The sequence below is a fragment of the Serinus canaria genome, chromosome 7 (genome assembly GCF_022539315.1).
Source record: "Serinus canaria isolate serCan28SL12 chromosome 7, serCan2020, whole genome shotgun sequence".
Classification (NCBI taxonomy): Eukaryota; Metazoa; Chordata; class Aves; order Passeriformes; family Fringillidae; genus Serinus; species Serinus canaria.
Window position 1 is genome coordinate 8,981,536 of NC_066321.1, and position 18,191 is coordinate 8,999,726.

Sequence of the window (18,191 nt, forward strand, 5' to 3'; positions counted from 1 at the left end):
TTCCATGCAGTAAAATAGCAGAGGATGCAGTAAAATACCAGCACTCCAGTAGTTTCTAAGTGACTGAGATTTTCTGCACATGGAAACAAAGCTGTCACTGTGCTTCAACCCCAGCCAGCAGCTATGTACCCACACAGCCACTCACTCACCCCCCAGCCCCAGCAGGCAGAGAACTGGAAAAGTAAGCCTTGTGCATTGAAAAAAGAACAATTTATTAATCAAAACAAAATGAAGTATACTATTACTAGTAATTGTAATGAGAATGAGAGAGACAGGAGGATAAAACCCGCAAGAAACAAGTGATGCAGAGTATGGCTGTTCACCAGCTGCTGACCTATGCCCAGCCCCTCACTGAGCAGCAATGCTCCCCCTCAGCTGCCTGCCCCCAGTGTCTGTGCTGAGCATGATGCTCTGTGGTATGGAATGTCCTCTTGGCCACTTTGGGTCACCTGTCCTGGCCATGCTCCTTCCCAGCTCCCTGTGCATCTGCTTGCAGAGCGTGGGAAACTGAAAAGTCCTTGGGGTAAACAGCTCTTAGCAACAACTAAACTGTCAGCATGTTATCAGCATTGTTCTCGTACTAAATGCACAACAAAGCCCCGTACCAGCTACTAAGAAGTAAGCTAAGTCTATCCCAGACCAAGACAGACGGGAGGATCAAATCTCGGCTACTTTTGGTCTCATTTCACTTTCTGTCCCTGTAAGCCAGTTCACTGATGTCAGCTCCCATTTTGTCTGTGCCACAGTTTTCAGGCTGAAATCTGCAACAGAGTCCTGATGGCTGTCATGGAAAGTTCCTGAAGCCTTTATCCTTTAACCTTCTGTACCATCTGTACAGACCTTTATTATCTAATCATAGTTTTACAGGTTAGGATTAAATGTGCTCAGTTTACAATCACAGGAATTTTTTCAGGGCTACAGCAAGGGAGGAGAGAATGTACCTGGGCTAGTTGAGGGGAGGACATAGGGAAATAACAGATAAATCAGTCACCACCAAGAAACAAAGGCATCCCCATGGGTCATTCAGTAGAGTATCCAATGATACCTAGGCTTAGCTGGATGCTTATAACTTTTTATGACATTTATTTATCCATTTCTTAAATTCAGTGTTAAATTCTTAAGTTCAGTGAAATTAGGGGGGAAAACTTCATTTATCTGCTATTTTAGTGCCCCATATTTGGCCACAAGGGTAAAATACACAGCCTGAAATAGCTGAAAACAAACCTTTGCAAGAGAAAGATCTGAGCACTCGGTTGAAAACATCCCAGCTAGCTGAAAAGTTGGTCTGAAGTAAACACCCATTGCAAACTTCCACGGTTGTGGAAGTATCTCTGGCAAAGAATGATGAAAGTGGTAATTTTACTTTGCATCATGACTTCATTTGAAAGAGTAAGGCAGGGAGAGCGAGTGTTAGCCAGTGGTTAAGCAGTGTAAGTTAAGTTTATAGGCTGGCACCTGGTACGGCTCTGTGGAGGTACAAGGGGCTGTGCAGCCCGGGCGCGCTCCGAGGGCGGCGGGAGGCCGGTCCTGCCCCGTGAGGAGGCGCGGCGGAGCCCAGGACCCCCGCCCATCCCGATGAACCCGGAGGCGGAGGCCGGGTCCCGGCACTGGGCGGAGCCCCGGGCATCTCTGGTTCCGCGGCCGAGAATCGAAACCGAAAGCTGCGGGCGGGAGAAGAGTCGTCGGGCAGCCATGGAGGGGCAGCGGCCGTGCTCCTTCCCGCTGGTGGTGCGAGGGGACTGGGGCCCCGCCGAGCCGCCGCCCTCGCTCAGGAAGAAGCTGCTCTGCTACTTCCAGAGCCAGAAGCGCTCGGGCGGCGGCGAGTGCGAGCTGCGGACCGGGATCGACAGCGGGACCGGGCACATCCTCGTCTGCTTCGCCCGCCCCGAGGGTGAGCGGCCGGGCCGGGCCGGTGAGGGGTGGGGGGGTGATGACGATGCCCGCGGCCAGACGGGCGGGGGGCGGCCGCATCCCCCTGACCGGTGCCTGCTCTGTTGGCAGTGAGGGAGCGGGTGCTGAGCCGGCCGGCCCACGAGCTCGTGTGGGGGTCCGGAGAGCGGCTGTCGCTGCAGGTCACCGCGCTGCCCGCGGACGGCGGCCCCGCGCAGGTGAGGCGGGCGCGGGTGAGGCGGGCGCGATCCGGGCGGGCGGGGTGGCCGCGGCTGACCGCTCTCCTCTCGTTCCCTTGCAGGTGACGGCGCTGGCCGGCGGGACCCAGGCGCCAGGTAGGGGCTGCGGCCCGAGCGACGGGGGCTCCGGGGCTGGCGAGGCACTGGCCCGGGGAGCCCTGCGGGGGAGCAGGCATGGGGAAACAGCGGAGCCGCTGCTTGGTCGGGCCGGGCGAACAGCGCGTAGCGCTTTGATTCTTCTCGCCAGCGCTCCCCTTCACTTCCCGAATCCCAAACACGGTGGAATTCCTAAGGTGCCGTCCCCGAACCACATCCCAGGCACCGGACAGACCGACCACGCTATCACGGCTAATACACATACACTGCACAATCAATATACGCACAGCTACTCAGTACACATCTGACTAATACACACACATAGGACTAATCAATACACACACGGCCAATACATAGCTAATCAATGTGTGACTATCAGTACACACAGAAGTGATCCATATACACAGGGCTAATACACACGCAGCTCGCTGAGCTCTGCTTTCAAAGTGCCTGCTTGTGCATAGTGGGGTGATTGTGCAGGTGAGGGCTGAGGGCAAAGGCTGCAAAGCAGTTTGGTCAATCTTACCATTGTCCTTCATCTTCTAATGTAGCTGCATTTCCTCTTGTTCTAAACTAGGAAGTTGAGCAGTCAAGCTGGGTTAAACACATCCTAACAGAGGCTCTTCCAGAGGTCTCAGTTTTCAAAGGCTCTTCCCTCCCAAGGGCTGATATCCTCAGCACTTCTTATGTTCAGTGCAGCTTTTCCTGTTGTGCATGGCAGGACGTGCTCACGGTGGTTCGTGCAGCATGACTGCACGCTTACATTATGCCCGAGGCTTTTTGAGCTCAGAGTCTTTCTGTAACCAATTCAACATTTGGTTTAAAAAGAGGAATCTGTGGAAGTCTGTGATTCCGACAGTATCAAATGAAACTTAATTCAAGCTGTGCTAGCTCCTGGGTGTACATTAATGTGTCTGTTTTCTTCTTGAAGTACCCAGCAACTGAGAAACTGTTGCCATTTATCTCTAGTTAATGAATCCCAGGTGTCTCTTCCCATCTCCCAGAATAAGGAAACTCCTGAGTGTACTCAGCAGGAGAAGAGAGGTAAGTGTGTCACTTATCTGGTGGTGACCACTGTATTCTTGTTCCTTTGGTTTTCTGGACCTTTCTGCTGCAGCAGTGCCCTAGTTACCCTCGTGGCTTGTGTTGTTTGTCTAATGTAGTGTAGGAATTGTGATCCCAGGCTAAAAGGAAGAAATTATTTTTTTCCTTTCTGTGAGTCCCTTTAGAGCCCCCACTTCACTGTCTGCCTCTGACAGGTCACTTCCTTTGGGGACAGCAGTGAAAGCTGGCCTTTGTTCTGGCTAAGGCTGTCCCCACCCAGACCTTCCCAGCTGCTGCCAGCCTTGCTGGGGCAGCCCTGTGTCAGAGCATCGGGAACTGTGTCCCCAGGTACACCTGAGCAGCCGTGGCAGCCAGCAAGTATAAAACCCAGGTGACCCACAGCTATGTCTGAACTGTGAATTGGGAGCACTGGTTCCCCTCATTGTGTGTTTGTGAAGAAGCTTTTGTATCTTTTACTTCTGCTGTCCTTGCCTGGTGTTAAACTGAAGTGTTTCCTTCCTATGTGTTGATGCAGCAATTCCCGCGAGTGATCTGCTTAACTTCTTTGGGATTCTTACCCTGTTCTTTTCCCTGACCCTGAGTGTGATCTGAACAAAAAGTGGCATGAAAGCTTGGAAGGTGGGAAGCTTGTTTTTTTCCTTAACTTTTGCCTGAGCCATTAGGGTGTGATCTTTTATTTCAGAATCCTGTGAGAAATTGGAAGCAGAGAAAGCAACCTCTAGGAATTCTGCTGTAGTAGTAACCACTGCCTTTGGGGAGAAAATAGAAGATGAGATTTTGGAAATGTACTTTGAAAGTAAAAGGAGGTCTGGTGGGGGGCCCATTGAGTCCTATGTCAAAAAGGATGACCAAGTCATAATCACCTTTCAGAATGAACAAGGTATGTTATGGTTGTTACACTGCTTAAGCTCCCTTATAAAAGTAGGCCTTTGCTGGTGCAAGATCTCTCTGTGGGCATTGCTCCAAGCAAAAATGGTATATTATTGCTGTTGTTGAACATGCTACTTTGCTGTGACATCTCTGTTTTTCTGTGGGACTAGATGCCCAAGGAGTTTTGCAAAGAAAGCATCACTTGAGTAAAATTGATCTGGTTGTGAAGCCGTGGCAAGTGGCGACTTCCCAGGAGTCGTGCCAAGTGGAGAACTCTGAAGGATCCCTGCTTCCCACCGCAGTTGTGCTGGAAAATGTGAAGGACACAACCAAAGATTGCATGTTAATTTTGCTGGTAGAGAATGTCAGTGGCTTGTCAGAGGAGGATGGTGACTTCAGTGTGGAAATGATCCCTGAGTTATGTGCTGCTGTAGTTACTTTTACTGGAAATACTGGTAAGAAGGAGTCAGAGTTGAAGCTCTTTTTATTAGCTACATGTCTGTATGCGTGTGTGTGAGTGAGATTAAGCTGGAAGTATTATCTTTCATATTTTTACGGTTTGATATGATATTGTGTCCTTTTAAAGGAGGATTTACTTTACTAAAATTAATGCCATAACCTTTATATGTGAGGTAGAGAGGCCAGTGCAAGTCAGAAAGAGAGCTAGCTCTGGTTTTAAAAGTAAACACAACAGGTAGGACTAAAACCAAACTATAACTTAAAACAAGCAATGAAAGATGTACTTGGTCTGAGAACAGATCAATGGTAAAAGCTGTCCTTGCCAAAAGCTACAGAGAAGGTGTAGGTTTTTCTGCCTTAGAAATGATTTGTCTCTCAAGTCATGCTCCAGTCCTAAATTTTTGGTGTAGCCTTTAGGAAATAAGTGGATCTTTAAGAAACTTAGTTATTTTTCCTTGACAGACAGAAAAGTGATTTGACTGTCTTTTATTGTGAGGATAACAGGGGGGAAATAGCCAAAATGAGAAAGTATTTATCATAAAACGGACGGAATTTGAACTGTTAACTTATGTCTCATTAGTTGTGTGCATAGCCCAGAAATGAACCTGATGTTGTTTAACTGCTGAGGCTAAAGAACCCAGTGACAGTCAGTGGGAAAAATAGTGGCAAATTCTGGCTGTGGTCATTGTAGTCAACAATTGTGATGAGGAGAATACTGAGTGACAGATACTAAATATGTGGAAAGAGGTAGCTTTATGGGCAGCTCTGGACTGATTTTGTAATTCAGTGCTTTGATCAGTGTACACAGTGATAGTCTGCTAACATCATGATAGAAAAACAAGCTCTGAGTTTGATCTTTTCTTTTTTCTTCTCCTTTCTCTTTCTAGATGCAGAGGAATTTGCTAAAAAGCTCAATCAGAACCAGAGAGCAAGGGAACAAAACATTACTGCACGGTGCCTTGAGCCAACAAAAAGTGTTAGGGCTGAAAATATACCACCCAACACCTCCAGTCACTATATAACCATCTACTTTGAAAATGAGAAGTACGGCGGTGCACAGACGGTGGATGTTCAACTGCTGCCTGATGAAGATGCAGCTGTCATTACATTTGGTGACCAAAAAGGTAATGCAGAAATGCAGAGCCCTTATTGCATTGAGAACCTCCCATTTAAAGACCAAAAATGTGGATTTTTTAGAGAAATACCTCCTTTGCCCTTGTAAAACAGCAGACGTGGTGCTTTGCCCACAGGTCTCATGCTAACTGGAGTGCAAGCTTCAGCTTTGGACCAGCTGGGCATAAGGCATAGAATTTTTTCATTTTCTAGATAGTTTATTTCACCCAGACCTTGATTCTTACAGAGTTCAGGTTGCAGTTTGAGTTCTATGGAGAGTGCACAGCCCCCTGGGCATAGGGGGTTTCCCCCCCTCCTGCTATCATGGCCACCAGCTGCCAATGGCAACATGCCCAGTCTGGCTCATCTCAGGACAATTTCTTGGGCAGGTTTTTGGCTGGAGAGCAGGTGCTGTGGGTTGTCCAGTAAATGGCAGAAAGCTGGGTGACTGTGAAAAGCGTAGGAGAAGGGAGAAGCTGGAGCATTACAGTGAAGGCGAGAATTGAAGAGTTGAAGGAAAGACATGGTATTTTGGGAAAACAGAGGAGCTGTGATTTGAACTGCTGAGTAATAGCCCAGACAGCTGTGGAGCTGGGCACTTCAAGTACAGCATATAAGAGAAGTGGGGGCAGAGATTATGCACACCTCCTCCCAGAGGTAGATGCTGTTGTGCTTGACCGTCTCTCTTCAACTTCGTTTCTGGCATTTAAAAAGAATAATTCTTTTAAAATCTGGAATTATTTATATTTGGGAAGTGGAGGAAATTAATCTAAAAATGTTCTTAAAAATAGCAAACATTATTATATAGAAAGTATAGTTTAAAAACCCCCAAACAATGAAAAAAAAACCAAAACAAAAGAGAAGATCCTAAGTGTTGACATTAATAACTTGGGGGGTTGTTTGTTTGTTTTAGACGTAACAAATATCCTGGCAAAGAAGCATTCACTCAACAAAACACCAATCTTTGTCTATCCTTACTACACCTCACTGGAAACAGCTCTATATGGAAAGGAAGGGCCACAGATAAAGAAACCAGATCCAATTACATTGCCTCTGGATCCTTATATCTGGAATTATTTGCAAAGAAATAGTAGCTTAATTGGGGCAATAAATCATGAAATGGGAAAATGTAATTGTGTGCCAGTGTGGCCTGATGCCCTCTGTGCAGATCCAGCAGTTACTTTGCATCCTTCAGCTATTTTTTCTGAGCGGAAAAGATCAGTATCTCGATTGGTCAAGGCATGGAAAGAAGAAGTTTCCACAGCATTTTCACACACCATATCAAAATATGAAGCAATTAACTGTCAAGTAAGCACAGAAGTGTGGGAAGCCATTAGGAACAGCTTTCCCCATGATGAAGTTCTGATGATCCCAAATATTTCCAAGGATTTACATGTTCTAGTAGGTGAAAAAGAAGTTGTGAAGAAGGTTGAACAAGAACTGAAGCTTCTGATTGAAAAGGCCACCAGAGAGATTGAGAGAGAAAAGAAAAGAACTGAACTGAAAGTCAAGACAGTGAATCCAGGGGAATATGGAATTTTACGGATTACTGGTCTGGAAGAAAAAATTTGTACAGAGTTCCCAGACCTGCAAATAACTTATGATAATTTGGAGAAGAGCATTAACCTATCTGGAGTGCCTGAGGAAGTTTACAAAGTTAAAGGAGAAATACTTGATCATGTATGCAAAATGGCAAAGAAAACAATTGATGTGCACCCTTACATTATTCAGTTTTTAGAGCATATTGATAATGAAACCCTGTCACAGAGCCTGTTTATATCAAAACAAATTAATGTCTTTTATGAGCTTGGTGCAGGAGAGATCATCCTGAAAGGGAATGCTCCTGAAGATCTCCTAAAAGCAGAGGAAGAAATAAAGAAAGAACTAGACCACAAAAGTATTACTTTGGGGGATGAGTCAGTCCTCCAGAAGGAGGAATGGCAGATGCTAGTCAAGGAAAACTGCTCTAATGGAGCTGTAGCAGTCACTCAGGCAGAGAGTCAGATCATGATTGCTGGTCTTTCTGGAGCTGTAGCAAAAGCCTTTGAGGAGCTTTCCAACTTTATAGATGAAAACACACAAGTGCAAAAGGTCATTGAAGGAAAGCCATTGGCACTCATAAAGTTTTTTAAGAGAGAGAAGGTCAGTGATTGGGCTGCCTTACCAGAAAAAGGTGTGAAAGTTGACTTTAGCACACAGAAAAACTGTGAAGTTATATTGTTGAGTGGACCAAAGACAAAAGTGCAGGAGGGAGTCAGCTTGGTTGAGGGAATTCTGTCTGGCCTGCATTTTAAGCGTGTGGTGATTGACTTGCCAGGAGCCAAGGCATATATAAAAGAGCAAGCACACCTTTTGGCCCCCCATATAAAAGAAGTGTACAAGTGTTTAGTCCTACTGGAAGAGCAGCCAGAACAGCTGAAAGAACAGAAGCAACATAGTGACAGAGGCAAGCTCCATATGGAGGTGACCATGGGTGAAACTGTAATAGCACTTTATAAAGCTGACTTGTGCACTTATCCTGTTGATGTTGTGGTGAATGCATCTAATGAAGACCTAAACCACATTGGTGGCCTGGCTGAGGCACTGTCAAGGGCAGCTGGGCCAGCACTGCAGGAGGAGTGCAATGAGCTGATGAAGGAACTGGGGAATTTGCAGCCTGGTGACGCAGTGATCACACGCGCCGGGAAACTGCCCTGCAAGAACGTCATCCACGCTGTCGGGCCCAGGTGGAGCAGGGACAGATCAGAAATGTGTGTGAACTTGTTGAGGAAGACAGTGAAAAAATGTCTGCAACTAGCTGACAAATACAATCATCATTCCATAGCTCTGCCTGCTATAAGCGGAGGGATTTTTGGCTTCCCAATGGAACTGTGTACTTATTCCATTGTATCATCCATCAAGGAGACCTTGGAAGAGTCCAAGGGGAACAGCAGCTTGAAGGAGGTTCATCTTGTGGGTTTTGCACAGGATAACATTCAGGCTTTCAGCAAGGCATTTGGAGAAGTGTTTTCAGAGTCTTCAGCTTCCTACAGGCCACTGCATCATGTCAGTTCAGTTCCTCAACCTAGGCAGAGGACAACTTCCAAGCATATTAATAGCTTCCCATTCATAACAACTCAGGAAGGCCTTAACATCATCCTGCAAACAGGAAGCATTGAAGATGCTACAGTAAGTGTTCTAAATTATCTCCTTTTGAAATAAAAAGTGGGTTCTTTTGTGTCTTTTTAAAACTAACAAACACAAAACCAGTGTTGTTGGAGAACACTGGCATGAAAAGTGCAGGTGGTATTGCACTTCCTGTGGAGAACCAGTGATTTTGATAATTGATTTCTGGTTGCCTCCTGCACTGAATTTCTGTTAGCTGGCTGATAGATACTTTACTGGGATTTCCAATACTGAAAGCAGCTCCGATGGGACCCTTCTGCAGAGCCTCTGAGGAGTGGATGCCTCCCACAGCTTGTGCATGCAGCTCCTCCAGTTGGCCAGGGCAGAATATGTGTCAAAAAGTGTATGGGGCCCTTCCTGAGGAACTAAATATAGGGTTTGACACAATGTTCAGTGCCCTTTGTACTTCTCTCAATTATAAGTTACTGCTTTTCTCACTTCTTTCTCCTTTGATTACCCCAAGTCTTGTTTGTCTTCGGCATCTGCTTGTCCCCCTAAACCAGCCATGCATGGGAGGCCCTGCCTACCTCAGTGAACTCAGATTTTGGTCTGTGAGCCTCTCTTTGAGAACAAACTTGCACAAATGTTTTTCAAATAGAGGCAGAATGAATAAACAAGGAATGCAGAATTGTCACTCCCATTAGGCTGAATTTAATTTCATTAACTCAGTTTTCTGTTTCTTTGGGCAGGCTCATGATACTAGAATTGAACAAAATTTCTGGTTTATTCCAAAACTTTGTTCTCTCTGCTTGCTGTCCCAAAAATTTACCTTGTAGACCATCAGGCAGGCTGTATTTGATTATCCAATGCAAACTTAAATTTAAATTTGATTTTTACAAGCTAGAGTTTTTGCTTGTGTGTTTTTCAGACATCCATTGTTGTTGTCAGTGTTGGCAAAGATCTCCAGCTTGACAAAGGGCCGCTAGGTAAAGCTTTGCTAAGCAAGGCAGGGCCAATGCTTCAGATGGGCTTGAACAAAGAAGGTGGAGGAAGAATACCCGAGGAAGGATCTGTGTTGAAAACTAAAGGTTACAATCTGGCTTGCAGTGTTGTGCTTCATGCTGTGGTACCTGTGTGGTCCCAGAAAAACACACCTTCAAAGGTAAAAGGGTCTTTATTTGCCTGAATTTTTTCTGGGATTGATAGTATGTTAATGCCACTTTTCCTTGAAATGAGAGACAGTGTCCTTGAAAATTAGAGTTTGACTCACTCTTTTTTAACTGTGAGCTGATCCCTTGTTGACTAATAAATTCCTTGTGTATGGAATTAATTGTACTTTAGTATGAAGAGATAGCTGAAATGGAAGGTGTTACATTACACATACTGGGAAAAAATTACCTCCAGTAACTGGAAAAATAATTGTGCTTTACAGGTCTTGGGTGACATAATCACAAAATGCCTGGAGATTGCTGAAGAACTGTCTTTGAAATCAATTACTTTTCCAGCAATTGGGACAGGGAATTTAGAATTCCCGAGATCTCTTGTTGCTAAATTATTGTTTGACAAAGTGTTTGAATTCAGTAGTGAAAACAGAGTGAATTCTCTTGAAGAAGTTCACTTCCTGTTGCACACAAAAGACACAGCTAATATTCAGGTGAGTTACTGTGGCTTCCTCTCTCTATTATATTATGGTGTATCTGAGTCTGTCTCATGATACTTGGCTATCTGATGATATTCAAAGAATCTGCAAGGTGCTTGTTCTTATACTAAAGAAAAAGTTTGCTGACAGTCTCTCTCATCTATACTGAAAGTTGTCTTTCTGGTTCTATCTCCCATGGTCACCCACGTATCAAGTACAGTCCTGCTCCCTTCCTATCCTTTTCTGTTTCCTGAGAATATTATGTACAAAAGTATAATTACTCTTTATCTCATGAATTCACCTAATTCTTCAGCATGTAGGTCAGACAAGTTTGCTGTAACTACTGCTTTAGTGCCTTCACCCTTGGCAAACAGGTGTGCTTTTAATGGAGTGCTGGTGTCTTTTTAGGAGGTATCATTGTGCTAGGATTGCTGTGGTAGTAAACTTCTCCAGTAGAAACATATAAGTATTCTCCATCTCCCTCTCTTCAGTGTCCCCTTAGCATAAATATTCTATGTCCACACTCAAGTTTCTCATTTCACACCAAAAGAGAGCAGTCATGCTGTGAATGTCCAGATAAGTGTTTCTACATCTGTTGCCTTCTGTACTTTGTGCAAGACCTTTCAATACATTTTGAAAGGCTAAACTTGAAGGCTGCTGTGTCAAAGCCTGAGCTGTTGGGTGTAGAGAATTGTTTCTTACATTCCCTGTAAGAGCTGAGTTAGTGTGAGCTACTCACTCACTGTAAGGATGCCTTCTGCTGCTGTATCCCTGTGGAATGGTAACTAAGGCTCTGGCTCGGTTATTTGTGATTTTGTGTTGCTCACACAGAGCAGCCTTGCTCTCTGAGAACAACATCTGTCAGGACTTGCCCTCAGCATTGTGAAGTAATTTCAATTTAGTTCTTTGTAAATGCTTTTTGGCTTCGCTTTTCAAACCTTTATTTCTCTGTGTGAAGACTTCTACAGGGGTTGATTGTAATTTCATTCTCTAGGAATTTTCAGATGAACTTGAAAGCAGGTGTGTAGCTGTTAAAGGGCAGAAGCCTTCTACAAATGACACTAGCCAAAGCACAGGTAAGGTTTATTTACAGAAGCTGTGTGCCTACTGATTTTTTTTAAATCAGTAGGCACACAACAGGGAATGCATTAATTATGGTTATTCAGGTGCTTGCTGGTGGGCATGTCATTCCCAAAGTCTGAGTGGCTGCTGTGAAGGCTGTATTTTCAGACTGAGTGTCTGTTATGTCTGAAATAGTGTTAGAGATGATAAGAAAAAAGCGTTCCTGTGGTTCTGTATCTGGAGAGCGCCCCTCAGAATTGGAACAGCAGAAGCTATAAAGGCGTCAAGGGCATAAGCAGTGCTTTTTCTTTTATTGCTGCAGCAGTAGATTAAACTGTGAGCAAGGCAGTGTCTTCCTGTGTCCTGGGAAGGCAGGTGAGATCCTGGGTATATATGTTGAAGTGGTCTTTTTGAAATTCTCTTAAACCTTATACGTGTTCAGATGAATAGCAAAACCAAACTGAAATGTCTTTGGTATTATCCATCTTAATGGAACTGCAGCCTGTAGAAAAATGAGTTACATGTGGAAAACTTAATTATGATTTTACAATTAACACGTGGGTAAAAATTTCCACCTTTTCAAGAAGTAGAAAAGCTGCCTGGAAACTCTGTGAGACACAGGAAAAAGGCAGTGAGACTTGGAAAGTTTACTGCTCTTTTGCATTGGTGTATTGCAATGGTAAAATGTCACTAAGTAGTGTCTGCATAAGAGGTGTGCAGCAAAACACATTTTCCCTGCCATCCTGCCGTGGTAGAAATGATGGGAATGAGTGCAGGTTGAGTACAGACTCCTGTGAGGAGGAATGATTTTCAGTTAGCATGGCAGGCAATCCTTTCCACAGGCTGAGTGTGTAGCCAAACTGTGGTTTCTGTAGGCATTGTACCCAATCACTCCTTTCTGCTCAGGGTCTGTATTTCTTTCCCTGCAGGTTTTTCTGCTGTCCCTTCAACCTCAGCACACAATGTGCATGAAATGACAATTGGCTCCGTCGTGTTCCAGGTGGCAGAAGGTGACATTACCAAGGAGGAGGGAGATGCCATTGTAAACATAACAAACCAAACCTTCAGCCTCAAAACAGGTATTTTAATTGATACTATGTGTGAAAAAAGTATGTGTGCTTGGAAGGGCTGGGAAGGAAGGGGAGCAAGTATTTTTCTTCAATGCTTTAAAGCCTTTTATTTGCTTCACAGTGTCATTTCTGTTTTCCTTCCTAGGATACAAAAGTTCAGTTAGGGAGTGTCTGAACTTTATTCACTTGTTTATCTTTGTTACAGGACAGCGTGTTTAAAACTCCCTTGCAGAAAGGGAAACTAAAAATCTTTTAATAGAACACCTCTGTGACTAAAGGAGGAGACAAACATCAGTGAGGTTTTGGCCTTAGTGAAACTTCTTAGGTACTCAAAACATCAATTTGAATTGAAAAGCATATAAGGCTAAAATTTTGGCTACAGTGTTTTTAATTTATAATCTGTAATGTTACCAGAATTGAGACATTTTAGATGTGATGAGGCATGCAGTTCTGACTCTGATGGGACTTCAACAGCAGTAACAGTGGATCCATGTTGTTCTTCTCATTTAAGGTGTCTCCAGAGCAATTCTGAATGGTGCTGGAAAAGCAGTTGAAGATGAATGTCGTGTATTAGGTATGGTACAACATTTCTGACCTTTCCAAAGGTGTTAATGCATGGCAGGGAATCTCATGGAATATTTTTTCAGTACTGACCACTGTAGTTCCATCTGTGTTACACTGTGTTACAGCAACTACATTAATCAGTTAATGTGATATTTGTAAAACATTTAAGGAGGAAAGGAAAAGTCTTCAGGAGGAGACAGCTTCTGAGCATACACGAAGATCCAAATCTATTGTTATTGTTATCCTCTTATTCCAGCAAAGATTTCCTTGATAAAAGCAGAGTCAACATCAAACAGAGCCATGAGCAAGGGGTGATGCTGGCAAAAATGTTAATAGAGAAACCATTTGTAGGCTAAATAGAGCTGTTGGACAGCAACTGTAATGAAAGAGGAGTAAAGATGGATGTGGTTTAAAACACCAGAAAATAAGGGAAGTGGGAAATATGGAGGTGTGGAGGTCAGAGAACTATGTGGAAGAGATCTGAGGTAAATAAGCTGTTCTTGCACAGACCAAGAGGGCTAGGTGGCTGCAGGTAGATGGCATATTTTTGTGTGTGTGTGTGTGTGTGTGTGTGTGTGTGTGTGTGTGTGTGTGGACAGAGTGCCAGTCTGCATGAAGTTCTCCAAATTCACTGAGCAAAACTGACAAGTAAAGGCACACACTAAATTTATTTGCCAAAGGAGGCAAATATTGTACAAAAATAAACTGAGCACTTGTGCCTGGGAAGAGAAAATTGAGTGAAGGGGTTGTTCGCTTTATGGGAAGAGACACAAAGCTTATCCTGGGGCATATTTCTCAACATTTCTTATTTCCTAGTGAGGACTACTACACATCTATTTTGGGGATAATTGTTGATTGTTTTTTCCTACTTATATTTCAGCCCAGCAAACTGACAAGAACTATATCATCACCCAGGCAGGAAACCTGCCATGCAAAAACATAATGCATTTTGTTTACCAAAGTGACATCAGGTCCCTGGTTTCCCAGGTGCTCCAGGAGTGTGAGCTGCGGCGGTACACCTCTGTCACCTTCCCAGCAATTGGAACAGGTCTGTGTCTCCCTTTTCTGAAAAGGGTTCAGTGCATGTGATTCTGCTGATCTCAGGGCTCAGGTGATGAGTTTGATTTATCTGGAGAGGTTATTATTTGGTGAAGAGATATTTGGAAATATGCAGTCTTTAAAAGTCTTATTAGAGGCTTCTGAAAGCTAGAAAGCTTCACTCCTTAGAGTGATCTAGTACATCAAGAGCATGAGTTTTCTAAAGCTAGCACTTCCTTGCTAACAGGGATTCAAAGGCATGTCTGTGCTTGCTGAAGAACCTGCAGCCTGGTATGTGTGGGCAGCTCTTCAGAGAGTAGCCAGGGACCTACTTCTCCATTGCTGAAATCAGTAGGTGATGGAACTCTGGCCAGCAGCTGCACATGTAGGATTGATACAAATGTCAAAAAGCCCAGATGGGCTCTTTTTCTTCTCTTGTTCTTGAGAATCCAGAACTGCACCCCGTGCTCGTGGGAACCTCTTGCATGAATAAAACTAGGCTTGCATTTTGAGCAAGGAATGCATTACTGGGTCACTGAGCAGCAGGCCTGTGGCCTGTTAGTTACCCAAGCCATATCATAACCTGATCGGTTACCAAGCCAACAAAAGGAAACTTGCATTTTTCCCTTACTGGAGAGGTGGTCCCCAGCTTTCTTTTCCTGATAAATAGAAACCTTTCTTGATTGCCAGCCTGACGTTATTCTCAACCTGTTTATGGTCCAGGTGATTGTGTGGGTATGTTCATAACTCTTCTTTTAAAGATGTTTTAATCATCTGTAACAGTTATTAACACTTTCTAGAGCAAAATATCTGCAACTTTTTTCAGGAGAGGCACGCCGCAATCCAATTGAGGTAGCTGGCAACATGATAGATGCAGTAACTGACTTTGCAAAAAGGAATTCTGCTACATCTGTGAAAAATATTAAAGTTGTCATCTTTCAGCCACTTCTGATGAGTGCATTCCAAGCAAGCATGCAGAAAAGAGAACAGTCTACTGCAACACGAATCAAATCGTTTGTTTCCAAGGCATATCACATGGGTAAATGTAAGTAGATGTCACTTACATACAGGTTATAGAGCAATCTGTTTAGCCCCAGCTAAAAGAGATTAATATTAACGACAGTATTTATGTATTTCAATGTAGCACTCTGGAGCTCTGAGAAGCATTCCCCAAAGAAAAAATCCAAAGTGGTTTTGGAAAAGAAAATCGACCTGGCTGTTGTGCAAATTTGTGGTGAAAATAAAAAAGAAGTGGAAGAAGCTGAAAAGTGGCTGAGAAGTGCAATTTCAAGAGAACAGTCTCATACAGAAATTGTAGATGAGACTATCTCTCATTTCGATGAAGAAGAGGATGAAGAACTGGATGACCTAGAAAGGAAATTAAAAATTCATCTTAATTTGAAGAGTACCTCTATTGAAATTACAGGGGTTGCAAAAGATGTCTGCCTGGCTTCTTTAGCTGTTCATAAAATGATCCTCAAGATAAAAGCTGCTAAAGAGACCCAGGCAAAACTTCTACAAAATTCAGTTGAATGGAAATACAGTGGAAAGGGTTCCTATGTACCTTTCAACAGTCTCACAAATGTGGAGTTGGAAAATGCTTACATGACAAAGCAGAAAACTGTTGAAGTCATCATTGGTGAGCAAATATACACAGTGGATATGGACCGCAAGACTGCTGTGGATGCCCAAGGAGGACAGATATCCATTATACGTATTGACAAATCTAAAGGTAAGGAAAAGCCTCTTGACAGACTGATGTTCCCATGGGACAACCTGATTGCATCCAGTAAGAGAAAAGAAAAGGGAATGATGAGAATATTTAAAGTACATGTTAGGAGCTTTGTGCAGGTGCTTTTCTGGAGAATGTTGAAAGGAACCAAATTAGGAAGTAAAAGAACTTTGCATCCATTTAAAATATTTTGAAAAGAGTGTAATGTGTTCTGAAGTTCTTAGCAGGCTTACCAGCAATAATGTTCTAATGTAGCAGTTGTCATGCTGGATCTCAGCTCACTTCTGTTCTTGAGCCATACCCTCTTCCATTTACTGCTGGTCCATTACAAGGAGATCCTTCTTTCTGAGTCATCCATACGCAAGATGTGTGGACTTCTAGAAGGATTTGTAGCAGGTCATGTTTAATTTTAGGCAGGGAATTTGGGTGAATGTGATTGATGATGTTTCTTCGGCAGATCCAAAGTCACCAGTGCTCCCTCCAACGTGGGACCCTATGGAAAATGAGCAACTCAGAATAGTGGAAATAAAACCAGACTCAGGAGAATATAAAGATGTGCAAGAAAGGTTTCTGCAGACCTGTCCATTATTCAGAATTGAAAAGGTAAAAGCAAGTCATCATTTCTGAGCATAGATAACTTAATGGCAAGTGATGAAGGATACTGATAACAGAAAAAGAAATTCCTCCGGGATTTCTAAAGTTGGGACAAGTCTTTCTGGCTGTCATTAATTTTATTCAGCATAAATGAGTTTAATGTTGCAGTTGAGGTATTTGGGGCAGCTCTTAAGCAGTCACTTCTTCAGCTCCAGGGGAGAGTGCTCTTCCTTGGAATGGTTTTTGCTGTAGCAGAGCATGTGTTTTGCCCACATATGCAGGCCCAGCAGGCATCTACAGCCTGGAAACCTGTGAAAGCTCCTGTATTGTTTCCCAGGAAGTGTTTGTCTCAGGGTTTGGGCTGGGTTCTGCTATCTGCCATGCCAGAGTTAGGATTTGACTAACTTATTTCATCATCTGATTGATGTGTATTTGAGCTAGGAGGGGAATCTTGGAAGCAGATTGAATGATTGATAGGCCAATTTTTTTCATGACAGCAACCTACCAACTTTCTTTCTGTCTTACTTTCAAACTTCACAGATTGAAAGAGTACAGAATCAATATTTATGGAAAAACTACCAAATAAAAAAGTGTGAAATAGAAAAAAAAAATGGCAACAGAAATAATGAGAGGCTTCTGTTTCATGGGACGAGTCAGGAGTCCTTAACGTTTATTAACAAACAAGGATTTAACCGGAGCTATGCTGGAATGCACGGTAATGTAACTTTCAAAACAACTCTTGTTTTCCTGTATAGGGCTAGGACTGATTTGCCATGCCATGTATAGTCTTGTCTTGTATGCAAAATTATTTATTTTGTTGTATCTCCCCATTGCAAATAAAAAGCAGAGTTGTCCAGAGTCACATGCTCTGAAGGTGGCAGATAAGGAGTTGCTGCTACTGAAACACTCACAAACCTTTGCTTTTCTGACTACAGCTGCAAACTTTGGAAATGGAACATACTTTGCTGTTAATGCCAGCTATTCTGCCCATGACCAGTACTCTGCGCCAGATCTGAATGGGAAGAAGTACATGTACTTGGCCCGGGTCCTTGTTGGAGAATATTCTCTGGGAAAAAAAGGATCAATTACTCCTGCACGAAAAAATTTTAGCAATTCTGTAGAACTGTATGATAGTTCAACTGATAATGTGAGCCAGCCTACCATGTTCATAATTTTTAATGACATTCAAGCTTACCCAGAGTACCTTATCACTTTCACTAAGTAAATATTTTGATTGCAGTCACAACTGCATGTATTTCAGCCTTTATGTAGGATGGAGACATCTGTAACAAAACACTTAACAGAAATAATAAAGAATTGTGTCAATTTAAATTCTGAGTTGATTTAAGCATCCCTAGTGATTTCTGATCTTCCTGAAACTTGTGTACACTTGAGCAGCTGAATGCATTAAGACTTGAGCACAATATTGTACTGCAATCCTCTTTTAGATTACTTAGTGAGCATTTGTACTGTATCAGCCACACAGCCTTAGGGCCTTCCTATTGCTGGTGGGGAATTGGAAGGGATAATGCAGCCACGGAATGTTCAGTGATGCATTTCTGATGCCTTCTTACCCTCTGTGACAATCTCATAACTTGTTATGTTAGAGCAGTTTTCAATAAATGAACCAGTTGTACTAAATAGCTTGTGTTTGT

At 43.3% G+C, this 18,191-nt stretch overlaps 1 protein-coding gene across 2 annotated transcripts; it reads left to right on the forward strand.

Moving 5' to 3' along the window:
- Positions 1–1,560: 1,560 nt before the first annotated feature.
- LOC103814299 (protein mono-ADP-ribosyltransferase PARP14-like) lies at positions 1,561–18,177 on the forward strand. Of its 2 annotated transcripts, XM_009087819.4 has the most exons (19): positions 1,561–1,891; positions 2,002–2,108; positions 2,192–2,225; positions 3,195–3,269; positions 3,973–4,170; positions 4,331–4,615; positions 5,507–5,743; positions 6,646–8,900; positions 9,766–9,999; positions 10,270–10,491; positions 11,471–11,552; positions 12,468–12,617; positions 13,120–13,182; positions 14,053–14,220; positions 15,037–15,255; positions 15,355–15,942; positions 16,400–16,545; positions 17,077–17,251; positions 17,472–18,177. In XM_009087819.4, the coding sequence occupies exons 1-19, from the start codon at positions 1,576–1,578 to the stop codon at positions 17,759–17,761; spliced, it is 5,844 nt and encodes a 1,947-aa protein (XP_009086067.4). In that variant the 5' UTR covers positions 1,561–1,575; the 3' UTR covers positions 17,762–18,177. The 2 variants fall into 2 exon arrangements, with proteins under 2 accessions (XP_009086067.4, XP_018766846.3); XM_018911301.3 differs by lacking the exon at positions 2,002–2,108 and having other exon boundaries at positions 3,157–3,269.
- Positions 18,178–18,191: the final 14 nt, after the last annotated feature.

Excerpts from the sequence above, each read along its gene's own strand:
- LOC103814299 (XM_009087819.4), top strand. The coding sequence starts at position 1,576 with ATGAACCCGGAGGCGGAGGCCGGGTCCCGGCACTGGGCGGAGCCCCGG. Across the intron at positions 3,270-3,972 it reads TACTCAGCAGGAGAAGAGAG|AATCCTGTGAGAAATTGGAA; the intron begins GTAAGTGTGTCA and ends CTTTTATTTCAG. Across the intron at positions 4,171-4,330 it reads CACCTTTCAGAATGAACAAG|ATGCCCAAGGAGTTTTGCAA; the intron begins GTATGTTATGGT and ends CTGTGGGACTAG.